General features: G+C 43.8%; 1 protein-coding gene across 1 annotated transcript in view; it reads left to right on the top strand.

Moving 5' to 3' along the window:
• VWF (von Willebrand factor) overlaps nucleotides 1-23004 on the top strand; it is a 146453-nt gene that overhangs the window by 23128 nt on the left and 100321 nt on the right. The window contains exons 8-16 of the mRNA XM_074901829.1: nucleotides 490-612; nucleotides 3145-3256; nucleotides 4239-4285; nucleotides 9265-9401; nucleotides 10801-10939; nucleotides 11529-11629; nucleotides 14644-14839; nucleotides 15871-16086; nucleotides 22497-22737. Coding sequence (XP_074757930.1) covers nucleotides 490-612; nucleotides 3145-3256; nucleotides 4239-4285; nucleotides 9265-9401; nucleotides 10801-10939; nucleotides 11529-11629; nucleotides 14644-14839; nucleotides 15871-16086; nucleotides 22497-22737 — 1312 coding nt within the window. The remainder of the gene's footprint in view (nucleotides 1-489; nucleotides 613-3144; nucleotides 3257-4238; nucleotides 4286-9264; nucleotides 9402-10800; nucleotides 10940-11528; nucleotides 11630-14643; nucleotides 14840-15870; nucleotides 16087-22496; nucleotides 22738-23004) is intronic.

Here is a 23004-nt window from a genome sequence, read left to right on the forward strand (position 1 = left end):
CCCAGCATGGGTGTTATCCTGTGCTGGCAGTTCTTTGGAAGAAAGAGGATGGGATTTCAGAGTCTTAACCGTCTTTCAGTTCTCTCTGGAAACATGAAACAGTATAATTTCACAAATGAGTGCAGTAACTGCGTAGTTTAAAGGTACAGAACGTGGTCGTCTATCCAAATTACTTGGATATTCTTGCAAAACTTCTCAAGCTCGATTGTTCTTAATCCACTTGGTTTTAGTTATTAAGATTTGATGTATTAGAAAAGAAATTGTCTTTAACCTCTTAAGTAGTTACTACACAACCTGACAGATCATGATATTGCAGCAAACTGAAAATCAAGTGTTTCTTAAATGTTCTGCTTCTGAAAAAGAAATCATTGATTGGAGAGGATATGACCTTTTTGGTGTCTCTGTGGTTCAGCCTTTGATAATTAAGGGATTTATTTATTTAAGAGTTATTGAGGAATTTGCATTTCTAATTTCTTTTAATTGTTTCAGGGCCAAGATGTCCAGTTGGCATGGAGTATAAGGAATGTGTATCCCCTTGTGCCGAAACCTGCCAGAGCCTGAATATCAATGAAGTGTGTCACGGACAATGTGTTGATGGCTGCAGCTGCCCTGGTAATTTATTTACTGGGTTGTTTACAGAGAAATATTTGGCAGTGATGCTACCTATTTTATTAAAAGAAGGAAAGCTGTGTCTTCCCTTAAATTTTCCTGAAATCAGAAACACTTCTCTTTTCTGGGACCATGCCCTAGAATAAACCATTTTCTATAATGCCTGTATGCTCACTCCATAAAAGGGCCATTTTTCAGACCCAGCTAAAAAATTAAGCATTTCTGTGAAAACTAGCACCATCTAATACTGTAGGATTTCCTTTCTTTCCTGGTGAGGGGCTGCTTACCATTGACATATCTAGATTTCTTCTGAATTGCTTTTGGTTCGGAGCATCCAGTTAGAGAAAGAAAGAACAGAGAATATACTGCAGGAGTTTCTTACAGAAAAAAGAGCGTGTGTAGAGCTCGCACTATAATTCCAAAGGTGTTCATGATTTTACATGAACGATTTCGCTTATTGTTGAATTATTTGTAGAGGAGATTTGATTGGCTTAAAGGGGGCAGCCCAACCACCACAGTCTTCCTCCTCTGTCTATTGTAGTTAAGACAACTGCAGGAGGAGAGTTTTATTCCTGGCTGCAAAGCTCCATAGGCTTCCATTTCTAGATGGTTTTTGCGGGGCTTATGTTTGTTTGTTTTTAATACAAATATCTCTCTGTTTCACGCTTCAAATCTGGACTTTGTGCGAATGCACAGAGGTATTTACTGACCCCCTGTACAAGATACCAAGCAGGATGGAGGTTTACTGAGAACATAATTTGGTTTCTAAAACAAGGCAGTGATGATAATATCAGCCTTGTTTGAGGAGCTGTTATTGCATTCAGAGCTTAGTAGTTTCCCATTTAGCTGCCAGTCTCTTGCTGGAGGGTCAGAGCTATCACTGTGGCAGGGCCTGGGAAGGTACACGTGGAGGGTGACGGGCGATGTGACTAGACACAGGAGCATATTTTGTTGTGAAGGATCTAGCTATTCTGTCTGTGCTGTCCTGGGGGTGTTGGGAAAAGCTGGAGGAGATGAATCCACTAACTACACAGGGACTCTCAGTATATTCTTTCATTGGTAACTGCACTGGTCAGTTCAGCACAGGGAAGTTCTAAGGGGACAGGAACAGAGAAACAGGAGGTCAACAGAAAGGGCACTGCATGAGGAACAAGTAGATGGGTAGAAGGAACTGCATGAAAAGGAATAACAACCAGCTGTTCAAAACTTTGACTGTTACTTGGTGCACAGTCAACAGGGAAGAACTTTGATTTGAGTTTAACAGAGAGAACCTGACAGATGAATAGAGGAATTTGGGATTTAGGGTGATTATACCTTTGCTTAGCTTCCCTCCAGTGCTCCAAGAGTAAAAAGGAACTGTTGAACAAATGTGTCTTTTATCCTTAAATGTACCACAGTTCTTTTAATTGCTGTAAATGGAATTACTATTGCCAGGAAAAAAGGCAGACGTTCTGTTTTCTTGTGCTCTCTGGAGAGCTGCACCACTCTTAAATGCTCAGATATTGTTCTGAATATCTCTCACTGGAAGGATTTTCTCAACAGCAACGACCTTTCCTGGCAGCTCTGTGGGAAGAATGGGAGAAAGGGGACTTACCTGTATCTCACCGCCAGGGAAAAGGGCCAAAATTTCTGCAGGCGATTGGAAGGAGTCCCTCAAAGAGGAGGGAGAGGGATTTTCAGCAAACAAAATGTTTTGCTGCAGCAGCTCTTTTAAAAATGGACTAGTATCAACCATCTCTCAACAGGGGTATCTAAGAGAGAGAAACTTGTCCTTTTTTCTATTGCTAGCTTGTAGCGCAGTCTTGGGCAAGTAACTCTTCTGTGCTTCCGCTTATCTTTGTAAGATAAAATACTCTCTATATAAAATAAGTAATTATAGTTGTGTAATACGGAAACCCAGAGTTGGATCCAAGTTGCGAGGCTGGCCCTTTCACTTTCTGCTTCTGCAGAAGTTGAGAAGAGAAACCACAACTCTACATGATAAACTTTCTTTCTCTCAGACTCTTTCTGATAGACTTCTATGGTGTCCAACTTTGTTTCTTCATTCCTTTACTTTGTCTCCTCTTCTGTCCTTTTACAACAAATAATAAAAAAACCCCACAACCCTGTCTGGATACCCTTTACTGCAGTCAGTGAAGTGCATATATTTTTCCAACCGTTAGGTTTTTAGACCAGTTCTGATCAACCTTGATCGTGCTCCCCGTGTTTGACTCCTGTATTTTCCAATATGTGTGTTCTGGACTTGGGGACTTGCTATGCAAAGAGCTCTTCTGGGAGCACCAGAAATGCTCTGTTCAGCACATCTGAGAGAGAGGCAGCACTAGAAGGAAAGTAGACAACAGCTCCCATGAGGCTTTTTGGCAAAGCTCTTTTTTTTTTTTTTTTTCTTTTTATTGCTGTCTGTATCTAACTATGGGTAATAATGCATATGAAATCTTGCCAAAATATATGAAGAACTAGAAAATCAAATTATATTTATGTTTGTATCCCTGTGTGTCTATGGCATGTGTATCTGCTGCTATCTGGTCTATCCAGAGGGGAAGCTCCTTGATGGTGAATATTGCATTGAAAGCTCTGACTGCTCCTGCATCCACTCTGGAAAACACTATCCTCCTGGCTTCACCATCTCCCAGGACTGCAACTCATGGTAAACTCTGTGTTGCTCTGGTGTGGTTGCTGTTGCTCTAGATAAGTATTGCGTGTTGGTTAGTGACTGTTAGTGATCTTTCTAGAAACCTCTCTCTCTCTCCTTTTTAAAAAATTCCTTTCATTGGCAAAGGATCTGCTCTCTTATTGGAAATGCTAGCCCCTTCCAAGAAGTGAGCTGTTCACAAAGACAAAATCAGCTTCGCTTTTAAAGGGATATTTGGTCTGATAGAACAATGTGAGGGTCATACTCCTTCAAACAGTAGAGAACTACCTGTTTCCTGTGGATAAGAATGACCAACAGGTTCCCATGTCTGGTTAGTATCAGTGGTGGTGCCTTTGTTTTGACTTCCTACATTTATTTAACCTCTAAACCCCATTTTTTTTCCAAGAGGAGTTAGCTCAGGCATGTCCTTGGAACCTCTTATGAAGCTAATGAATCTTCCCAGCTGCATGGCTCACAATTTTTCTTTCACTCATGAATGCCAACCTGAAGGGGAAGGCTAGCTGCCTAAAGAAAGGAAGGAGGATGAGTAATGTGTCCCTGATCTGGTTTTGTGTAAGTGTGAACATATTTGTGGAAGGAGTTCAGGCAAATCTGTGCCCAGATGTTTCTAGTTAGAGTACAGAACAAAGACACAGTGAAGGCCACCGTATGCAGAAGAAAGACATCTGTGCATTATCACTGTTAATCAGAAGTTTTCTGATTTTTGCAAGCTGTTAAACACAGAGCTTTGCTAAGGGAAATAGAAGTTCTTGAGTGTTGCAACCACTCCAGCTCATATTACCAGTAGTTGCTGCTGAATGATGGTAAAAAGGAATGGATATATTAAGAAACAAGGTTATGGGAAGTGGAAAGGATGCTGGGGACTGGTCTAATTTCCCTGAAACAGGAGCCTGTATTTCAATTATTTGGGAAAAAGTTGCAACAGAAGATCTGAATTCATGTACCCTTGCCTAACTTGTCATGATATGTTTTGTAGCATTTGTCGGCGCGGCACCTGGATCTGCAGCAATGGGGAATGCCCAGGTATGTTGGCTCTAATCTTTTCAGGTTTTGACAAGCAAGTCTTGCCTACATACCTCCCACTTACATCCCACTTAGATTTTATTCCGCTCAAAAGTGAATCTGTCTTTGTTCTTACTGGCTCCAGTGCAATCCAGATGGGATTATACTTCTAAATTCTTCTCATGAGACAAGCCAGACATTGTGCTATACAGTTTATGTGTAGTAATGAAAAATCTTGCTTAGTGAGAAGAATGGTTCCTCTTTTGATTACTAGAATATCAAGATATTAGAGTCCGTATGTTCAGAGGATTGACTTTCTGGTAGAGGAACCAGGTACTGTTCCCTATTTGATTGTCTGTATCATCATAATTTTGTTGATGGGCTTTTACACTACTGTGAGTAGATTGGATTGCTCTTAAAACCCCCTGGGTTTGTGTCCTAACAGTCATGTTACAGGTGAAGGAGCTACAGCCCCAGGGAGCAGGTGGCTGCCCTGCCTTCCATGCGTGGTGGCAGACTGGAGAGACAGCTCTGCAGGTGTTCTTGCTCCTCGTCCTCATACTCTACCTCTCAAACTCACCAGTACTGGTGGCTGCTGTCATAGTATTTTTCCTGTGTGGGGCATGTGACTTTTCACTGACCAGCAAAGTGCTGCCTTCATTATTTCCTCCTAGTTCTGTCGTTCTTTCCCTGTCTCCAGTATGTTCAGCCATGGAAAGGCCTGCTTGACCTGAAACAGCGTTTAACTCTGCTTGCATTGTGTGTAGAACTCTGCAGGGAGACAGTACGGATCTTATCTTGTTTGTTCCCCTTGCTTTTGGGAACTGAGAGTGGAAGGGATGGAAAGGAGACTGGGATTATGGCAGGACAGGAAAAGAAAGCAGGTTTTTTGGGTTTGGTGTTTTTGTTTTGGTTTTTTTTTTTTTGGTTTTTTTTTTTTTTGAGATGAAACTGTGCAATCCTCACAAATCAGGAGAATTAAAACAGTCTTAAAATGGCTATCAAAAAGTCTGTCTCTATTAGCCTGTCCCATCAGTTGCTCCACTTCCTCCTGCTCTAGACTGAAAGAGCAAATGTTCAAAATAGAAATGACATTTTTAGTGAACTATGCTCATCAGGACTGTGAGAAGCCCCATGCTTGAGGTATTCACTAGAAATATTTCCAAGTGCAGGGAATCTCATTGTCTAAAACGCAAAATCAAGGACAGCCCCAGCTGATTTGTTTTGTCTTTTAGCTAATGGGCAGCAACATGTCTACAAACAAGAAATAGGTGTTTTTCTAATTCATTTTTTCATCTAGGTTATAGCTCTTAATGTTCTTTCTTTCTGGGCTACTATGAATATTATGTGGACCAAATTTTGATCCTCATCTCCAGCCATGTTTTCTTCATAGTGATCACAGAAATGAAGATAAGCCTGGTACTGAGGCTTGAAAACAGATGTTGATATACAACTTTGCAAGGGGGAGTTGCTGCCTTTTACTGAGTTGGGAAGCTGTGTTGAACCAGCAAATTTGAAAAGAAAGCCAACTTATTTTTGTACCTTCTGCCAGTACATCCAAGTTAACTTCTCATAGAATCATTTACGTTGGAAGAGACCTTTAAGATCAAGTCCAACTGTAAACCTAACACTACCAAGCCCACCACTAAACCATGTCCCTAACCACCCCTTCTACAAGTCTTTCAAATACCTCCAGGGATGGTGACTCAACCACTTCCCTGGGCAGCCTGTTCCAGCGCTTGACAACCCTTTCAGTGAAGTTTTTCCTAATAAGCAATCTAAACTTTCTGTGGTGCAACTTGAGGCCGTTTGCTCTTGTCCTATCGCTTGTTACTTGTCGCTTGACACCCACCTTGCTGCAGCCTCCTGTCAGGTAGCTTTAGAGAGCAAGGAGTTCTCTCCTTACCCTCTTTTTCTCCAGGCTAAACAACCCCAGTTCCCTCGGTTGCTCCTGATAAGACCTGTGCTCTGGGCCCTTCACCAGCTTCACTGTCCTTCTTTGGATGTGGTCCAGCACCTCAATGTCTTTATTGTAGTGAGGGGACCAAAACCGAACACACAATTCAAGCTGTGGCCTCACCAGGGCCAAGGTGGGACAGTCACTTCCCTAGTCCTTCTGGCCACGCTATTTCTGATACAAGCCAGGATGCTTCTTGGCCACCTGGGCACACTGTCAGCTCACATTCATCCGGCTGTCAACCAACACCCCCAGGTCCTTCCCCACCAGGCAGCTTTCTAGTCACTCTTCCCCAGGCCTGTAGCATTGCTTGCGGTTGTTGTGACCCAAGTGCAGGACCTGGCACTGAGTTTTCTTCAACTTCATACAGCCCTTAGGATCATCGAGTCCAACCATCAGCCCTACTCTACAAGTTTCTCCCCTATACCCTATCCCTCAACATCTCATCCAAATGACCCTTAAACACATCCAGGGATAGTGACTCCACCCCCTCCCTGGGCATCCTATTCCACTCTCTGACCACTCTTTCTGTGAAAAATTTTGAAATATTGCAGCATATTTTTATTGTTGGTTGGTTATTTTCACAACAATTATTTCTAAAATCATGTGTCACAGAAGGATTATGTACTTAAATTCACATAAGCTCAAGGTAGTTCCATTATTTTTTTTTTTACCAAGCTGTTTGTTAGGAAAGGTTTTATATTGTGGGAATGTATTGCCTAGCTGTAAGTTTGGTGATAAAGCTGGGTACCCAGCTGGAGGCAGCACTTCAGAAAGCAGTGCTGTGTCAGCCAACTAGCAATAGCTGGCTGGCACTAGCAAGAAGCTCTCAAGCTGATATCATAATTAAATTAATTATGAAGGCGGTAGGTTTCAGGACATCTCATGGGATGCATTACACCAAATGGAGTAGATAGAGGGACCCATAAGAAGAGACTTTGCTGCAGGGGAGAAATTTCCCTTCCAGGAGCAATGCCAAAGGGCTGGGATTTGTCTTGGGTGGCAGCCCTTGGCTCCCCATGCTGCAAAACTGTCCTCTGTTTCCTGATTGCAGAGAACACCCTGGAAATCAAACTGCACGTGGTGGATTATGCCTAGGTTTTTTTTTTATCTGTTCTCCACATCTGATAGCCAGTTAATTGGGTCTGAAGTTGAATATAATAGCACTTATTTTACCTTTGTCCAAGTTTAATTGAACAGAAAGTAGGATTTCTGGGGTGAGCTAGAAAATAATAAGCTGCCTTACTCTCCAGGGGTTGGCAAACATTCAGTGGGTGCTGGACTTCTCTTAGGGCAAATCAGAGCCGTGTAAGGCTGAGAATCCTCAGGATCTGTGAGGTTGTGCTTTAGCACGGGCTGGTTTAAGATGGTTAACAGTGAATAATATGCTGAGGAGGGAAATTTCCACTTGATGTTCATTAGACAGAACTTATGTGGGATTCAAAGGCAATGAAGAGAGAATAACTCTTGGGGTTCACCTGCCAGCATGTAACATTTAACCTTTTGCCATCCTTTGTCAGTGGATCTCCAGCGTAGGCCCAGCACCTGAATTTTGCTCTGGACAAGGAGGTTTCTGCTGACCTTGTTTGTTGTGGGACCATCTCTAAGTTTTCTCATATGAAAGAATTTCTTTGCAAGCTCTGTAGAGTCGGAGCCTCCCTGAGTGTTTGCAGAGAATCTGGCATAAAAGGATACTAAATCTCAGCTGTGGCATCTGAATACTGCCTTCCCAGAAATGAAACTTCACGATTTACCAAAATATTTTAAGATATTGATACATTTAAATAGCCTCTTTTTGTAGTGGAAGGGTGGGCAAGCCAGACTTTCACATTGTTCTGTAAGGACTTTGGATGTAGCTATTGTAACTATGGAATTATTTTTAACTTTATGCTAGTTAATTAAGATAATGGTTTAGAGTAAAGTCCAGCATAAATTCTACCCTTGGAAGAGCTCCAACAGTGATTATCTTCTAGGTCTTTGTTCTGATAATGTCTTTTCACTTTAATGTTAGAATAACATTGGTATTCAAAGCTGCCCAACAAAGGGATTGACACTTTTTGGGAGCTGTGTTCGAGGAGGTCATTGTGAAGAAGGCTTTCAGACACTGTTTCCTTCATAAAACCATACTGCAATGATCTAAAAACACCAGCAGAGAGACAAAGAGGGGGCTCACAATCTGCCAAGACACAACTGTGGCACACAGACTGAGAATGAGGCACCTCTGCAGAAGAGCTGAGCGGCAGTGAGAGTCCAACAAATCTAGTTGCAAATTTTGATTTTCAGCTAACTCTGTAAAAAAAACCACCTGCATTCTGCAGCCAGCTCCACAGATGCAGATGTGCTCCACTGGGCTAAGCAAAAAGGGCTTCGAAGTATCTTATGCTGCAAGGTCCTGCACAGGGGTAAAGAGGCAACATGTCCTAGTGTATAAAGTATGTGACTAATACTGCCTAATCCTGAGTGTCTTTCCCAGCTCTCCCAGTCTTAGGCATCAGTACTTCCACTTTCTGTGCCTTAGTTTCCCCATGGTATGAAGAGGGAAACAATTCCTACATAAAAGAGGGCGTGGGTTGCTGTTCAAAATGGTTAGTGCTGCCAGCACCCATTGCTTAGGTACTAGGTATGACCTGGCCTGCGGAGAGCTTGAGTGACTATGCTGAATTTCCAGGGCTGCTGAGCTATATACTACAGAAGAACCAAATCTGCTCCAAGGCAGAGAGCTGAGCCGTTTGCTGACGTCCTCATGACCCTCCACTTGAAACATTATATAGGCTTTCCCCTAGGCATGAGTTTCAGCTCTTGAGTGCGATTTATACCATATTCCCCAGATTTTGTTGGTGCCTCTGTTACTACTGGTAATGACTTACAGGAATAAACAGTGAGATAAGCATCTCACCCGTGCTGTCTGGTCTGCAGGGAACTTGGACCTTGTGCAACCTGCTCCCCTGGGCTGCTCTTCCCCCTCGGTGGCTTGGGGAGGATGGGCAGGATTTTGCTCACAGCTGGCACGGGGGTGATTCATGGCTCTCTACATTTTTTTCAGGAGAATGCTCTGTCACCGGCCAGTCCCATTTCAAAAGCTTTGACAACAGGTATTTCACCTTCAGCGGGATTTGTCAGTACTTATTTGCCAAAGACTGCGTGGAAAATTCCTTTTCTTTGATCATCGAGACTGTGCAGGTAACAGCAGCCTTGGCTGGCGCCTGTGGGCCTCTGCACATGCTCTTGAGAGAGCGGGAAGGGCTGTGGGAGTATGATATGAATTGCAGATGCGCAGGCCAACAGAAGTAATTTTCCTATAAAATAATTAGTTTAAATAACAGATGCAGTCTTTCTCCTTAGTTAATAAGTGTTTTGCTTCTCCTTGCTGCCGTTCCCTGGAGCCTACCTGGAGATTGAGATTCGTAATGAGATTTGGAGAACGAGCCCTCGCTGCCTCTTTTCCAGCTGAGCAAAGAAATGAGATGAGGGTGCACCTCTTGCAAAGCACCCTGAGGGCCGGTGCCTTGCTAATGCCTGGGGAAAAGACATTTCCTCAGACACTGAGTGGGGTGCGCTGGCAGGGTAGTACCTTGGGTTGCTTTCCATTAAGTCATATTGGCTGGTAATTTCCGTCACTCGCTAGCCCGTCATCAGCTCCAGGCTTCCTTCGCCGTCTCTGCTGAAGGATGTGAGAGAGCCAGCTGGAGAGAGGCAGGAAAGGGAGCCAGGCCAGCGCGGGAGGGAAGGAGATCCTGGAGGGAGTGTCACGGGGAGGTTAACCCGGTCGTGAAATTAGTTGACCATGGGAATAGGTGAACGAACCTGCGGACTGAAAAGTGTACTGATTCAAGCAGAGGGGAAGAAAAGGGACAGGGACAGAGGAACTGGAGGCAGGGAGAGGTACGATGGAGTCAGGAGACTGACAGGAGTGAAGGGGAGTATCCTCCTGCCTCACAGGACACAAACAGAGAAGTCACAGGCTTTGGAGAAACAGGGTGTGACAGGTTGGTTGTATGCACCATCCAAGACTGTAACCTGCCTTAGAAAGCTCTGATAATGCAGCTCGGAGGTCATTTGTTCTTGGGAACTTGCAGAACGGGTTTCCACTGAAACTTCCCTTTCGAAACCAGGGAGGAGACCAAGGGGGCCTGCAATCCCTCTTCGTCATCTGCATAACCCGCAGCCAGGGAAAATAAATAGCACAAGAGTCTAGGGCAGCGTGAACCACACACCAGCCGTTTCCCAGGCCGATGGGCTGTGCAGGGCAGCGTGTCCTTCCTGCCCCTGCCGCAGCCGGTGGGGCTGGGCGCTGGCATGGGCCGCTCCCGGGGGTCTGGGGTGATGCCTGCCGATGGCTTTCCAGGCTCTGAGACAGACGAGGAGCTGCGGTTAGCTCCCTGGTGTGTGATTACAGGGATAATGGAAGAAAAGCTGCCAGCCTGGTGTTTGCGGGATGCAGAAACTAGATCCGTAAAACCATCGAGACACTTAACACCTCCCGAATTAGATGCCGAAATGCTTTCTGGGGGCCTGGGACTAAGCTGCCAGTAAAGTGAAAGCTTGAGGTTTGAGGCAAATTTTTTTCCCTTCTCTGCAGTGCGCAGATGATCCCGATGCCGTGTGCACGCGCTCAGCTTCTGTCCGAATCCAGGATATGGACAACAGCCTCATTAAAATGAAGCACGGAGGAGGGATTTCACTGAATGGGCAAGACATACAGATCCCTTTGCTACAAGGTGTGTTCTCGTGGGCCAACCCACTGAAGGGGTCCTACTCACTAGTGTTTTCTGGCCTGCCTTCGCTCAGTTCAATCAAAAAGTATTTTCAATACCAAATTTGCACTTGCAGCCTTTTCTAGAAGCTGTCGTTTCAGCTTCTCTCCATGCAGCTGACACATCTTGGCTCAGCTCCTCTAAAGTCAGGAAAGTTAAGCTGGTCTGGATTTGTGAGCTGTGATCCTGAAAATCACTGTTGCTCTATGCTTTTTATAATTAGTTTTTATCCAGAAGCTTGAAATCCCTCTGGTTATCTTTGCAAAATGTCCCGGTTAATGCCTGAGGTTTTGCAGAATGCACATGTATCCTCTTCTAGGGCTTCTGAGTGTCTGAAAGCAGAGCCTAGGGACAAGTTCATGCAGATGTAAACTGCTGAGCAGGCACCAAGCTTGGGAAGCTGGACACTGCTGGCACCCCTTGCTTTGGCAGACCTGCAAGCCCCCTGCTCTGTGGCAGCCACTCGGGCCTGTTCAGCAGGACACAACAGTCCCAGGCGATGGAACACCCTACATCCTGACTTGACTGACTGACACTTTGTGGTTGTCTTAAGGTGCCCTCCGTATCCAGCGCACAGTGAGGACTTCGGTTCGCCTCACCTATGGGGAAGATCTGCAGATTGACTGGGATGGTCACGGTGAACTCCTAGTGAAGGTATTCTTTCTTTCCATTTGTTTTATTTCTGCCTTTTTGCCCCCTCTCTCATCCCACCCAAACATGTACAAAGATTTTCTTGTCTGAAGTGAGAAATTGCTTTGTGTTGCATGTTAGAAATTCCATTCTCTTTGGCTACCCCCGGAGAGATATACAGGTCCTTTTGTATTCCAGAAACAAACGTTTTCATCCTACAGCAGCTTGGTATTTTTATTTTTTCTCTCTTTTGTGTGTGTGTGTGTGTGCAGTGACAGCCATTATTAACCATGAATAGTTCTGTGTTTTTTTCAGCAGATACCCTCCAAACTGGATTTTTGCTTTCATTCGCTTTGACTGTTCTGTCTAAAGCAATGGATTTGTATGACTTAAAATAAGGGAAGAACATGGCTCCAGGGACACAGTTACTCATAATTTCCAGGAAAAATCAATTATCTCATAGAAGATATGTTGCATGCTCCTTCTACTGTGAGGAATGTTTAAAGTCACCCTTAATTAACAATTAGGGTTTGTCTGTGCTGCAGACAGCAGCGGAGTGTAGCAATACCCAAACGAGGTTTAAAAGGAATGAGCTGTAAGGAAAGAAGTCTAGCTGCAACAACAGAATGCTTTACATAAGCCATTTTTTTGGGTGTGTGTTATAAGCTGCAGAAAGTTTTGCAGTGCAGAAAACCCTGTGAGGGAAGAGGGGAAGATTATTTACTATGGAATAGTCTCCTGATAGCTGATAAACCATCACAGCTTCACCAGCTAAGCCATCTGTTGCCCTCTTTGCTCATACAAGAGGCTGTTTTCTTGTGATTGCTAGGTCGCAGGGACTGCAAGTGTTGTCACTGAAGGTGTATCCACTCCCTCAGGAGCATGAGGCCGCCTGTGTGGCTTCCTGGTGTGATGACCTGCAGGCTACAGGTGCTGAGTCAGGGTGATGTGCTCCTGCATGATGCTGGGTGACTGCGGACCTGTGTGCTCCTGCCATATTTGCATGGGTGGGTGCTTAACCACAGCCTTGCACTTGAGCCCCGCTTGTAACAGGGGATCTGCAGCTGGGCCCTGTGTGGTTTTGCTCAATGAGCAGAGTTTTGCCAAGAAACCCAGTTTTCCCGGTGTTTTCTACTGAGCAGTGAGCGCTGCCCTGGCTGAACCATGGTGGTGTTTTTGCACTCTCCTTGCCTGCCCCAAAATCTGGATTAAATGTCATGTCTGGCACTGTGTAAAAGTCCATGAAAACTAGTTCAGGAGTACAAGAGTCGAAAAGACAACAGAGAAGAAAGGTTGAGGACTTTAGACAGCATCCATGGTTGTTTTGTTGTGTTGTTTCAATCTATTCTGTATCTCTGTGCTCCAAGGGTTCTAGAAGTTCTTTAGGGGCTGAGGATAACTCAGTTCAGTCCCTTGGCACATCGCAGAAGTTTTGGCTTTCCTCAGTGTTCAGAGTATTTTTCTGCCAGATCAGAAACCCATATAGCCGAAGAAATTCTCTCTTACAGTTAAAACAAATCTAATTTTCTGCTCCAGATCCTCTACCCATAAAAGCAGTGGAAGTTTCTCCAATTGTCTGCATTTATTCAGTTCCACTCCGAGCTCCTTCTCTTGCTGGGTATCTAAAGCATCTTTTTAATTGCTTTTGGAGAGTTAATTTATGCTGAATTTGTGGACTGACCTGTTGCCAAGTATTTCTGACAATTGGGGGAAGTGATACACTTCCATTACCTTGGCCAGACTTCTGGTAAAAATTTTTCTGTTTCTCAAGAAGGCTCCCCTTTCTCTGACCACTTGATATTTGTGATTCGAGCTTCCAATCAAAAACACATCAGAATTGGGATTTGTATGAGTCATTGTCCGTCTGCAGCGTACGTGGAAAAAGTAGCTTCCTTGGCCATTGGAGTCATAAGGATATGTATCCTCTAATAATTCATGGCTGTTCCTTTCAGTTTTCTATATTTACTCTCTGACCACTGTGTTCAAAGGGAGGGTAGTATTAGGTTATGTTTTGGAGAATGTTTTTAGTTATACAGAAAACCAGTTTTCTTCAAAAAAAGTGGTTTTCTAGCTTTTTTGGTTCTCTTTCACTGGTTATTCCTGCCAATCTGACCAAAGTAGCACTTTACTAAATGCATACAGAGTGCTACTGTAGCATTAAAGCACCAAATCAGCTCCCGAGGACAGCTGGTAGTACTTCTGATGTACCAGATCTGCTAACAGAAACGGAAAGTTCCTACTAGAATAAAAGATATCTGCGCCTTTGTGTGGCAGATGTTGCTTAGGACATTTCCCCTTGTTTACCTGTAGAGTTTAGGGTCCCATTTCAGCTGTCCCTTGATTTTGCAGCAAGAATAAGGCAGGGTGAAAAATACATCTGCTATGTGGATTATTTGCAATTCTGCTTTTAGTGCATCATACGTTTCTCGAGCTCTAATGGGTGGTAATGTAGCTTTAAGAGTAGTAATCTCTTCCTTATTTTATTAATGGTCCTTAATGTCGAAGGGAAACAACTCCTCCAATGTTGCCTCTGTTTTGTGACAAAGCGATCTGTTTAAATTGTCTTCATCTTCAAATTTTCTTTTAAAATGTGAAATGGTTTCAGGTTGCAGTAGCTCTTCCCAGATTACCACTGCTGATATATTCATCTCGCTATGTTAAAAAATGCAACACACACACACACACCCACACACACCCATCATCCTGTTTGTTTAGGTGAATGAAGAGGAAAAACGGGGAGACTAAACTGGAGTGTTAATCAAGGCACAAATTAAGCCATTTTTATCCTAGTCACCTTCAGTTACCATCTGAAATTATCACTGTACTGTGCAAAAATTGTCCTGCTGGTACTAATAGTAGCATTTTGTTAAAAGTTTAAAAACGTAGTACAATGAAATGGTGTCTATAGTATTTGAATGTGTATTTGAGCATTTCCTTGATTGTTGAATTGCGTATGGTTCATTCTTTAAAAAAATCTTGCTATACAGTGGTGACTGATTCTGGAGGATGACCAGGGTAATGCTGTCTTAATCCCTTAGGTGTCTCCAGTCTATTCTGAAAGGATGTGTGGGCTATGTGGAAATTACAATGGTAACCAAGGGGATGATTTTCTTACACCTTCTGGCATGGTGGAAACTCTTCTGGAAGATTTTGGAAACTCCTGGAAGCTCAACGCAGACTGTCAAGATTTGTTAAAACAAGACAGTGACCCCTGCAATCTCAATCCTCGTTTAGGTACTGAACTCCATCCAAAATTAACACATATAGTAAACTGTGATCTTACATTTTACATAACAATAAAAAATAAAAGTAAATACAAGAAAAAGAGAGAGAAGGTAGTATTGCTTATATTACCAGCGGGGTGGCTGTAATCTCTGTTCTAAAAAAAAAAACCCCACACCCAAACCAAAAAGCTCAGAGACAGATACTGATTGATACAGGCTTCCTAAGGAAAATGTAAAGTTTTGTGAAAATTGAACACAAAAACCAGTTATGTGGGATCATGCTGCTGTTCAGTCTGGGCCACAGTCAGACCATCACAGCCACAGCACAGACTTGTGCCACTGAAACTACTCTTACAAGTGATAACTCTACTGTGTTTATCCTCTGGGTGTGCAGAACACTTGTCGTCTTCACCCCTCTGTCTTTACATCTTAAACACTTTTCTTGATCCTTTGTCTCCCTTCTTATACTGCATCCCAACAGACAGCTTTCCTCTTTCCCTCTATACTGCTTGGCTCTCCTGTTTGGACACAGGGAGAAATTCTCAGAGCAATTTTCTTGTCCCAGGTATTACAGCAACCTCTGTTTTCTGGGAGAAGAAAGCACACAGAAAATTTTATAGATGTAGATCAGAGCAGGCACTGGTGAACTGTGAGTGTAGGGCAGCCCAGAAGGTTTAATTTTGCAGGTATAAAAAAACCAGCAGAAGCCCTGCAAAAGGAAGCACAGCACCAGAAACAGCGGTAACAGAATATAAAAGCATTGCTTTTCCTTGATTTGTTTTACTAGTGAAACATTATTCTTTTAGTGGAGCTCATGACCTATGAGCTATGATGCTATCTGTGCTGACTTGATCTTATTTTGATCTTATTTTATTCTCCTGTGTGGTGTTTTGTGGTGGTTTGTTTTTGTTGGTTTTTTTTTTTTTTTTTTTTTTTTTTTTTTTTTTTTTTCCCAGAAGAAACTGCTTACTGTGGCTCTTGTAGCTTTTCTTGAAAGCTACTGATTGATTCGCTGCAAGCATATAATTTTTCTCTTTTTAGCCAAATATGCTGAGGACTCCTGCTCAGTCCTGATGACTCCTGCATTTGAACCCTGTCACCATGAAGTCAGTCCCACTCCCTATGTGAAGAACTGTCGCTTTGACGTTTGCTCCTGCTCCAACGACAAGGATTGTCTGTGCTCTGCTATTGCTAATTACGCAGCAGCCTGTGCTAGGAAGAACGTCTTGGTCCAGTGGAGACAACCTGACTTCTGCTGTAAGTGAAAAGCTCCTAAAACCCATTTAGTTTCCTTGTCTCGAAGGAATTTCTTGGCAATGTCAGATGAGAAATCTAGAATGAGGTGATTTCTACAAGGTGCCAAATATTTCTTATGACAAATGATGAATGAGTATATTTTTTCTCCATTCTAGAAGGGTGCAAAACCTGTTCACAGAGACTGCTTAACACTGGGGGAGAGAAGCAGTTGTCTGACATACCTCAGCAGAGCTTTTGGCTGGATTTCCATTTTCAGCTGTATTTAAATTTCAGCTACTCGCGTGGAAATTTTCTGGATATCTCAGGGTAGGAATCTCCAGGCGATTTGTAGCAGTGTGTGAATTACTCTTTTTCGTACCTCCTTCTTTCAAGGCCCAAGCCTCCCAGCTCCTGATCTCATCAGTGAGTCCTGACTTTAGCTGAAATTGAGGGTATGGAGGAAGCACAAAGGCAGGTACTCAGTCAAGTGGTATCACAGAACAATCATACAAGTATAGACAAATTCATATCAGAAGGGACCTCTGGCAATCTCTGGTACCACCCCTGCTCGTAGCAGGACTAATTTACAGTAGATTGCCTGGGGTCTTATCTGGACAAGTTTTGGATACCTCCAGGGATGGAGATCGCACCATCTCTCTGGCATCTATCTCTCTTAGCAGTTGGATTATCACCCTATCCATGCAGAGGTCTGAGATCTGTGTCAGATCTCACTTCATGCTCACCCACTAGCTCCATGGTGTATATCATTTTTCTAACCACATACGAGCTCCTTTCCTTCTCCTTGTAAATTCTGTTATGATGTGTCAGCTGGTTCAAGATGAGATCCTGAACCTTGATCAACATGCTGTGGGTGGCACCACTGTGCTAGGCAAAAAAGAGCTTTGTCTGTGACATTTTGTGTAGACATTTAACTCCTGTGAGAGTCAGCAAGAGCTGACTTTTTAATTCCCTTGAGGATATTTTGCAGGATGCCACCTGTAATAAATGGCAACCCTTGTTCAAAAGCTTACAGTGTAAAAGATGAAGATGCTGCAAGAAGATAGAATGAAAATTCAGACTGCAGGTTTTGGTTTACAGAGGTGGGGTGACAGAAAGAATAGGATGTTTTTACATAGATCAGTGCAGTACAAGATTAATAGCCAAACCTCTAAGAGGCTGGAGCAGAAACGGCCAACATCTTTTATTTCTTTTCTTTCTCTGTTACGTCAATGTGGTAGGAAAAAAAATCCATTGCAATGGAATTTTGATGGAACATCTCCATAAATATTTGTGAAATGGATGTTTTTCCATTTTCCTGAGCAACTTTGCTAATAAGGAAAGAAGACAATTGAAAATTTTTGGGAAAAGCATGTATGCTTGGCAGCCTTCCAGATCTGTTCTGCTACTTCTTCCCAAACAGGGGGTAGGAAAAACATTTATAAACTGACTGTGTGGAAGCTGAAAAAGAGAGAGAGAAAGAGAGATTGTTGGCCTTCCACCTAGTAGGGTCTGTACTTGTAAGGTCAGTGACTACAGCTTCTCCAGGCTGGAGAGTATTTACTGCGAATGAGAACAAAACCAATTTATGTTAAACTGCTGTATGGTTTCATAATATTTTACCTAATTTATGTAAATGTTCAGATAGTAGAACAGTAATGTAATAAAAATCCTTTTAAAAATGTGCAGGTCTGGAGGCTGAAAGAAAGAGCAGCGATAATGCACCATCGTTCTTTCTGTAATTGAAAAAGTCAATTTTCACAATTAATCTTTAATAGTGCAGAGCTGCTTCCTCCTTTCTGTGCATTACAGAGCGCTTTATGCTCTCATAAAGTGACGATTTCCCTGATTGCAGATCCATCAGCCCCCATTAAATAATCCTGATGCCCTAGACATCTCCTGACACATGAAGGAGAACAATCCCTCTTTTAATGGGCTTGAGACGTGAATGTGCAGGTTGTGTAATTTGTGTTGATGGCCCAGTGCACTGAACACGTGCTCCACTCCTGCCTTGGTCAACAGAGATTCGGTTTCTTGGGAAATGACTTGACAGAACCGGTTTGCTTGATTTGAAGTGGATAAGTGGCAGGGAGGTAAGTCATTAACGTAGCACAGCGTTTCTGCTGCGTATCAAGCTAACAAGGGCATTCATCTCCCACGTCTTTGAAATTACTTCAGTTGCAGTTTGATTGTTTAGGAGCTAACTTGTACCCTTGCAGCCCACCATGAATAAACAACAGAGCCAATCCCTTTGTGCTGCATGGAAGGAGCAGATAGACTTTACCGTGAAGGGCTGTCTATCCTGCACATGCATGTAAAAAACTGCTTGGGTATCTGGGCCCAAACAGTGGTGATGGGTGGAGTTAGATCTTGTTGGTGGCCAGTCACAAGTGGCGTTCCCCAGGGCTCACTATTGGGCCCAGTTCTATTTCATATCTTTATTAGTGATTTGGATGAGGGAATCAATTGCACCCTCAGTAAATTTGCAGATGACACCCAGCTGGGTGGGAGTGTTGATCTGCTCTAGGGTAGAAAGGCTCCACAGAGGGATCTGGACAGGCTGGAGTGATGTGCCAAGGGCAACTGTATGAGGTTCAAGAAGGCTCAGTGCCAGGTCCTGCACTTGGGTCACAACAACCCCAAACAATGCTGCAAGCTTGGGGAAGAGTGACTGGAAAGCTGCCTGGTGGGGAAGGACCTGGGGGTGTTGGTTGACAGCCGGCTGAATGTGAGCTGACAGTGTGCCCAGGTGGCCAAGAAGGCCAATGGCATCCTGGCTGTACCAGAAATAGTGTGGCCAGAAGGACTAGGGAAGCGATTGTCCCTCTGTAGTCAGCACTGGTGAGGCCGCACCTCAAATACTGTGTTCAGCTTTGAGCATCTCTCTACAAAAAAGACATTGAGGTGCTGGAGCACGTCCAAAGAAGGACTATGAAGGTGGTGAAGGGTCTAGAGAACAAGACTGATGAAGAGTGGCTGAGGGAACTGGGGTTGTTTAGTCTGGAGAAAGGAGGCTGAGGGGAGACCTTATCACTCTCTACAACTACCTGAGGTTGTAGTGATGTGTGTATCGGTCTGTTCTGCCAAGTAACATGTGATAGGACAAGAGGAAACAGCCTGAAGTTGCACCAGGGAAGGTTTAGATTGGAGATCAGGAAAAATTTCTTTATCAAAATGGTTTTCAAGCACTGGGACAGGCTGCCCAGGGAAGTGGTTGAGTCCCTATCCCTGGAGGTATTTGAAAGATTGTAGATGTGGTGCTTAGGGACATGGTTGAGTTGTGGACTGGGTAGTGTTAGGTTAACAGTTGGACTTGGTGATCTTAAGGGCCTTTTCCAACCTAAATGATTCTATGATTGTCTCTGTGTGTATGTATGTATGTATCTATAGTTTCGCAGCAAAGGGCAATCAATAAACAGCTCCCTAGATCTTTCTTCAGGTTTTAGGACCTGTTGATGAGCCTGCTGTTTTCCTTAATGTGAAGGTGCTGGGGTAGTTTATTGTCTTTGCATGGCTTCTGTGAGTAGATTTGTATGGGGTAAATCCAGGAGGGCTGGAGTGGTCAGTAGGGAATTAAGGGCAGGCTCTGAGAAGCATCTGAGGATGGCTACATAGCATGGTGAGGCTCAGCATGCCAGCTGGTGCTGGTGGAGTAGCTGTGTTAAATTTAATTCTCACAGGGTGCATCTTCACCCAGAGCTCCTGACCTAGGTGAGATTGTGTTTTCACCTTGTACTAGCTGAGAAACCAAGCAGGGTTTATGTTTCTTTCACTCCGGGTTGAAAACTCACCCACAAGAAGCTGGATGAAATGTGTGATGGATACACATTTTTCCAGTGTTTTCCCACTACTTCCCATCTTATCCCTGGGACAGGATGAGCTTCAGAGCACAACTGCTTCAGTTTTATAATGGGCATCCATAGACAGTAGATGAGCCTTGCTTTTTCCTCTCATCTCTCATTTTCCTGGTAATGATAGGATGTGGGTGTGGTGTTTTTTTTTTTTTTTTTTGTGGCAGTGTATTAGAAAGTGTACAAACAGTTCCTTCCTAGGTCAGTTGTCTTGCCTTTTTGCTGTGAAAAACAGATGTTTCTGGGAGGTGATGGAGCAGTGCATTGGAATTTGGAGTGTGAATACAGCATTGGGTAGGAGAAATGGAAAAATGGGGGATGTTTCTAAAATCTTAGGAAGTTCATGGGCAGGTAAGATGAATTTCAAAGGTTTAGCTAAGAAATGGATCCACTGCAAAGTTGTCCCTGTGGACAGGGAGTGTTACCACTGACTAGAAAGTAGGGCAGGATGCTGGGCTCAGTTATCCTGTCCTTACTGAATCTTGAAACTAGTCAACTGGTGTAGCTGCCTGAAATCTGCCAAACCAGTTCCCTGTTTCCAGAGGTTCCTGTGTAGCAAATCATAGGTTTTGGATGAGGCTTCGTGGTTGTCCTGTTTGCATATGCCTTTAGTGGTGAAAGTTACTCTTAAAATGGTCCTCAGCCCTGGGCTGTCCCTGTTCAGTATTTTACTGCAAGATTTACTGCAAAGGTTGTGTTTATGTAAATTAGTAGCACTGTTCTGTGAATAGCTGCCAAAGACTCCTATAACCGTGAGTGAATCTATCATCTACTTATTTCGGAGATATTTACTCTGCCTGCTGTGTTGATGAGCACCCATAAATTTCTTAGGCTGTGTTTTGAAATGTACGTTAAATAGTTCTGGCACAAGCCCCAGACTTGGGAGAACTTTGCTCTGAAGAAGGCTTCGAGTCACCTTAGATGCCTCTGGTGTGGATCCTCAAGTTAGGGGCTTACGCTCCTGAGTATGGTACTTCAGGGGCCTCAACAGAAGTTGGGGAGATGTTGGGGCAACCGTGCCTCTCTTCAGTGAGTAGAAGTAATTCTTCATCTCATAAGAATTTTGTGAAGGTAAGCATTAGTATGTAGGCCTTGCTTTGTTAGCCTTAGCGTTAGTTCAGCCCTGCTAGCAGCTGGGTGAGGTTGTAGCCTTGCTATAGTTTTTCTTTTCCTACCATTGCTGCTACAGTTCCCAGGGGTGCGCGCTCACAGAAGAGAGGGTAGGGATTATCAGATCATTCTGCAGGGATGACAAGAGGAAGAGCTTTGTCTGTAAGCCCTTGATCTTGGTTTTAGCACAGTACAAATGTGCCAACTTTTATTTGCAGCTGCTTCTCCCACTCTGCTGAACATCCTGACTTATCGCATTACGACTCTGGCCATTTGATTTGGAAGGCTGCTACAAACGAGAGGTTCTGTAAATCCTAGTGGCCAGGAGGCCTCTTAAAAGCCTTCGATAACACTAGTTTTCCAGTCTTCTGCAATATGTTGTCATAGCTGCCATCTAGTGCCGATGCTAATGTATGCAGAGGAGATTGCCTCAGAATCAGCGCTGTAGAACTAAGTAGAAGTTTTATAAACAAAGAAGCCAAAATATCTCCAAAGACCATAATTAGGTCTCTATAAAAATGAACTAATAATAAAAAAATGATGGAACTGGGGTTATTTAGTCTGGAAAAGAGGAGGCTGAGGGGAGACCTCATCGCCCTCTACAGCTACCTGAATGGAGGCTGCAGAGAGCTGGGGATGAGCCTCTTTAACCAAGTAACAAGTGACAGGACAAGAGGGAATGGCCTCAAGCTGTGCCAGGGAAGGTTTAGACTGGTTATTAGGAAGGATTTCTTTGCAGAAGGGGTTGTTGGGCGTTGGAATGGGCTGCCCAGGGCAGGGGGGGAGTCCCCATCCCTGGAGGGGTTGAAGAGTCGGGCTGAGCCAGCGCTGAGGGATCTGGGGGAGTTGGGAACTGTCAGGGTGAGGTTCATGGTTGGACTGGAGGAGCTTCAAGGGCTTTTCCAACCTCAATGATTCTGTGTTTCTGTGAAAAATTATTGGTACCCAAGGTTTGACTTCACCATCACTACTTCATTATTTGGACTTGTTTCCACAGAAATCACTGAGAGCTGCTGGGATGCGAGGCTTTAAACTACTGCAGCCCCTGCTTATCATGGCAGAAACATACATTTCTACTTATTTGACCAAATTGTGCCTAACCAAGTTGCAAAGAAAGAGAAGTGTGAATGTGTGCATGACACCTGTAATGCTCTTAACTTGTAGATCCAAGTAATAACGGAGGTTGGACAGAGCCTGTGTGTTTCATTCTGGATGAAATGCTGTGGATGGATTTCCATTGCAGGGGCTTCAATCCAGTCCTGACATTTATTGGGAGCTGCACATAATAAGGTTTTGCTTTTGTATATGTAAGCAGTGCCCTAGGCTTCACTGGTGCCACAGAGTTAAGGAGAGACAGTGTGAATTAAGTAAATACATTTTAATCCCCAGTTTCCCAGTCTGGTTTAGGCAGCTTTTCCTTTAGTTGGCTTTGAATGAAATGCCAGTCTCCCTGATGTGCACATCATTCAACAGCAATGACCTGTCCTAAAGACCAAGTGTACCAGCAGTGTGGGACGCCGTGCAACCAGACCTGCAGATCTCTGTCCTACCCAGATGAGGACTGCGATGAACTCTGCGTAGAAGGATGCTACTGTCCACCCGGGCACTACCTGGATGAACACGAGCAGTGCGTGCCAAAGTCCCACTGCTCTTGTTACTACGATGGTGAGATCTTCCAGCCAGAGGATGTCTTTTCTGATCATTACACCATGTGGTAAGTGCAATGTTCATAACTCATCCCTACATTCTGTGACTCAAATTTACGGATAGTACGAGTGGTTAACAGCTTCAGTTCCTCAGTTCCTATGCCTCCACTGAAATTAGTTTAAAAGAGGGCAAGATTTTTCCTTCCACAAACCAAATGGTGAGTTTTACTGTTGCATCTCTATCCATATCATTTCAAATGCCACCGTAGCAAACAATACTTAGCCTTATTCCATGAAGAGTTCCTGCCAGTTTGAAATGGACTTTAATTACTGAC

Source organism: Athene noctua, chromosome 3, assembly GCF_965140245.1.
Source record: "Athene noctua chromosome 3, bAthNoc1.hap1.1, whole genome shotgun sequence".
NCBI classification, from domain to species: domain Eukaryota; kingdom Metazoa; phylum Chordata; class Aves; order Strigiformes; family Strigidae; genus Athene; species Athene noctua.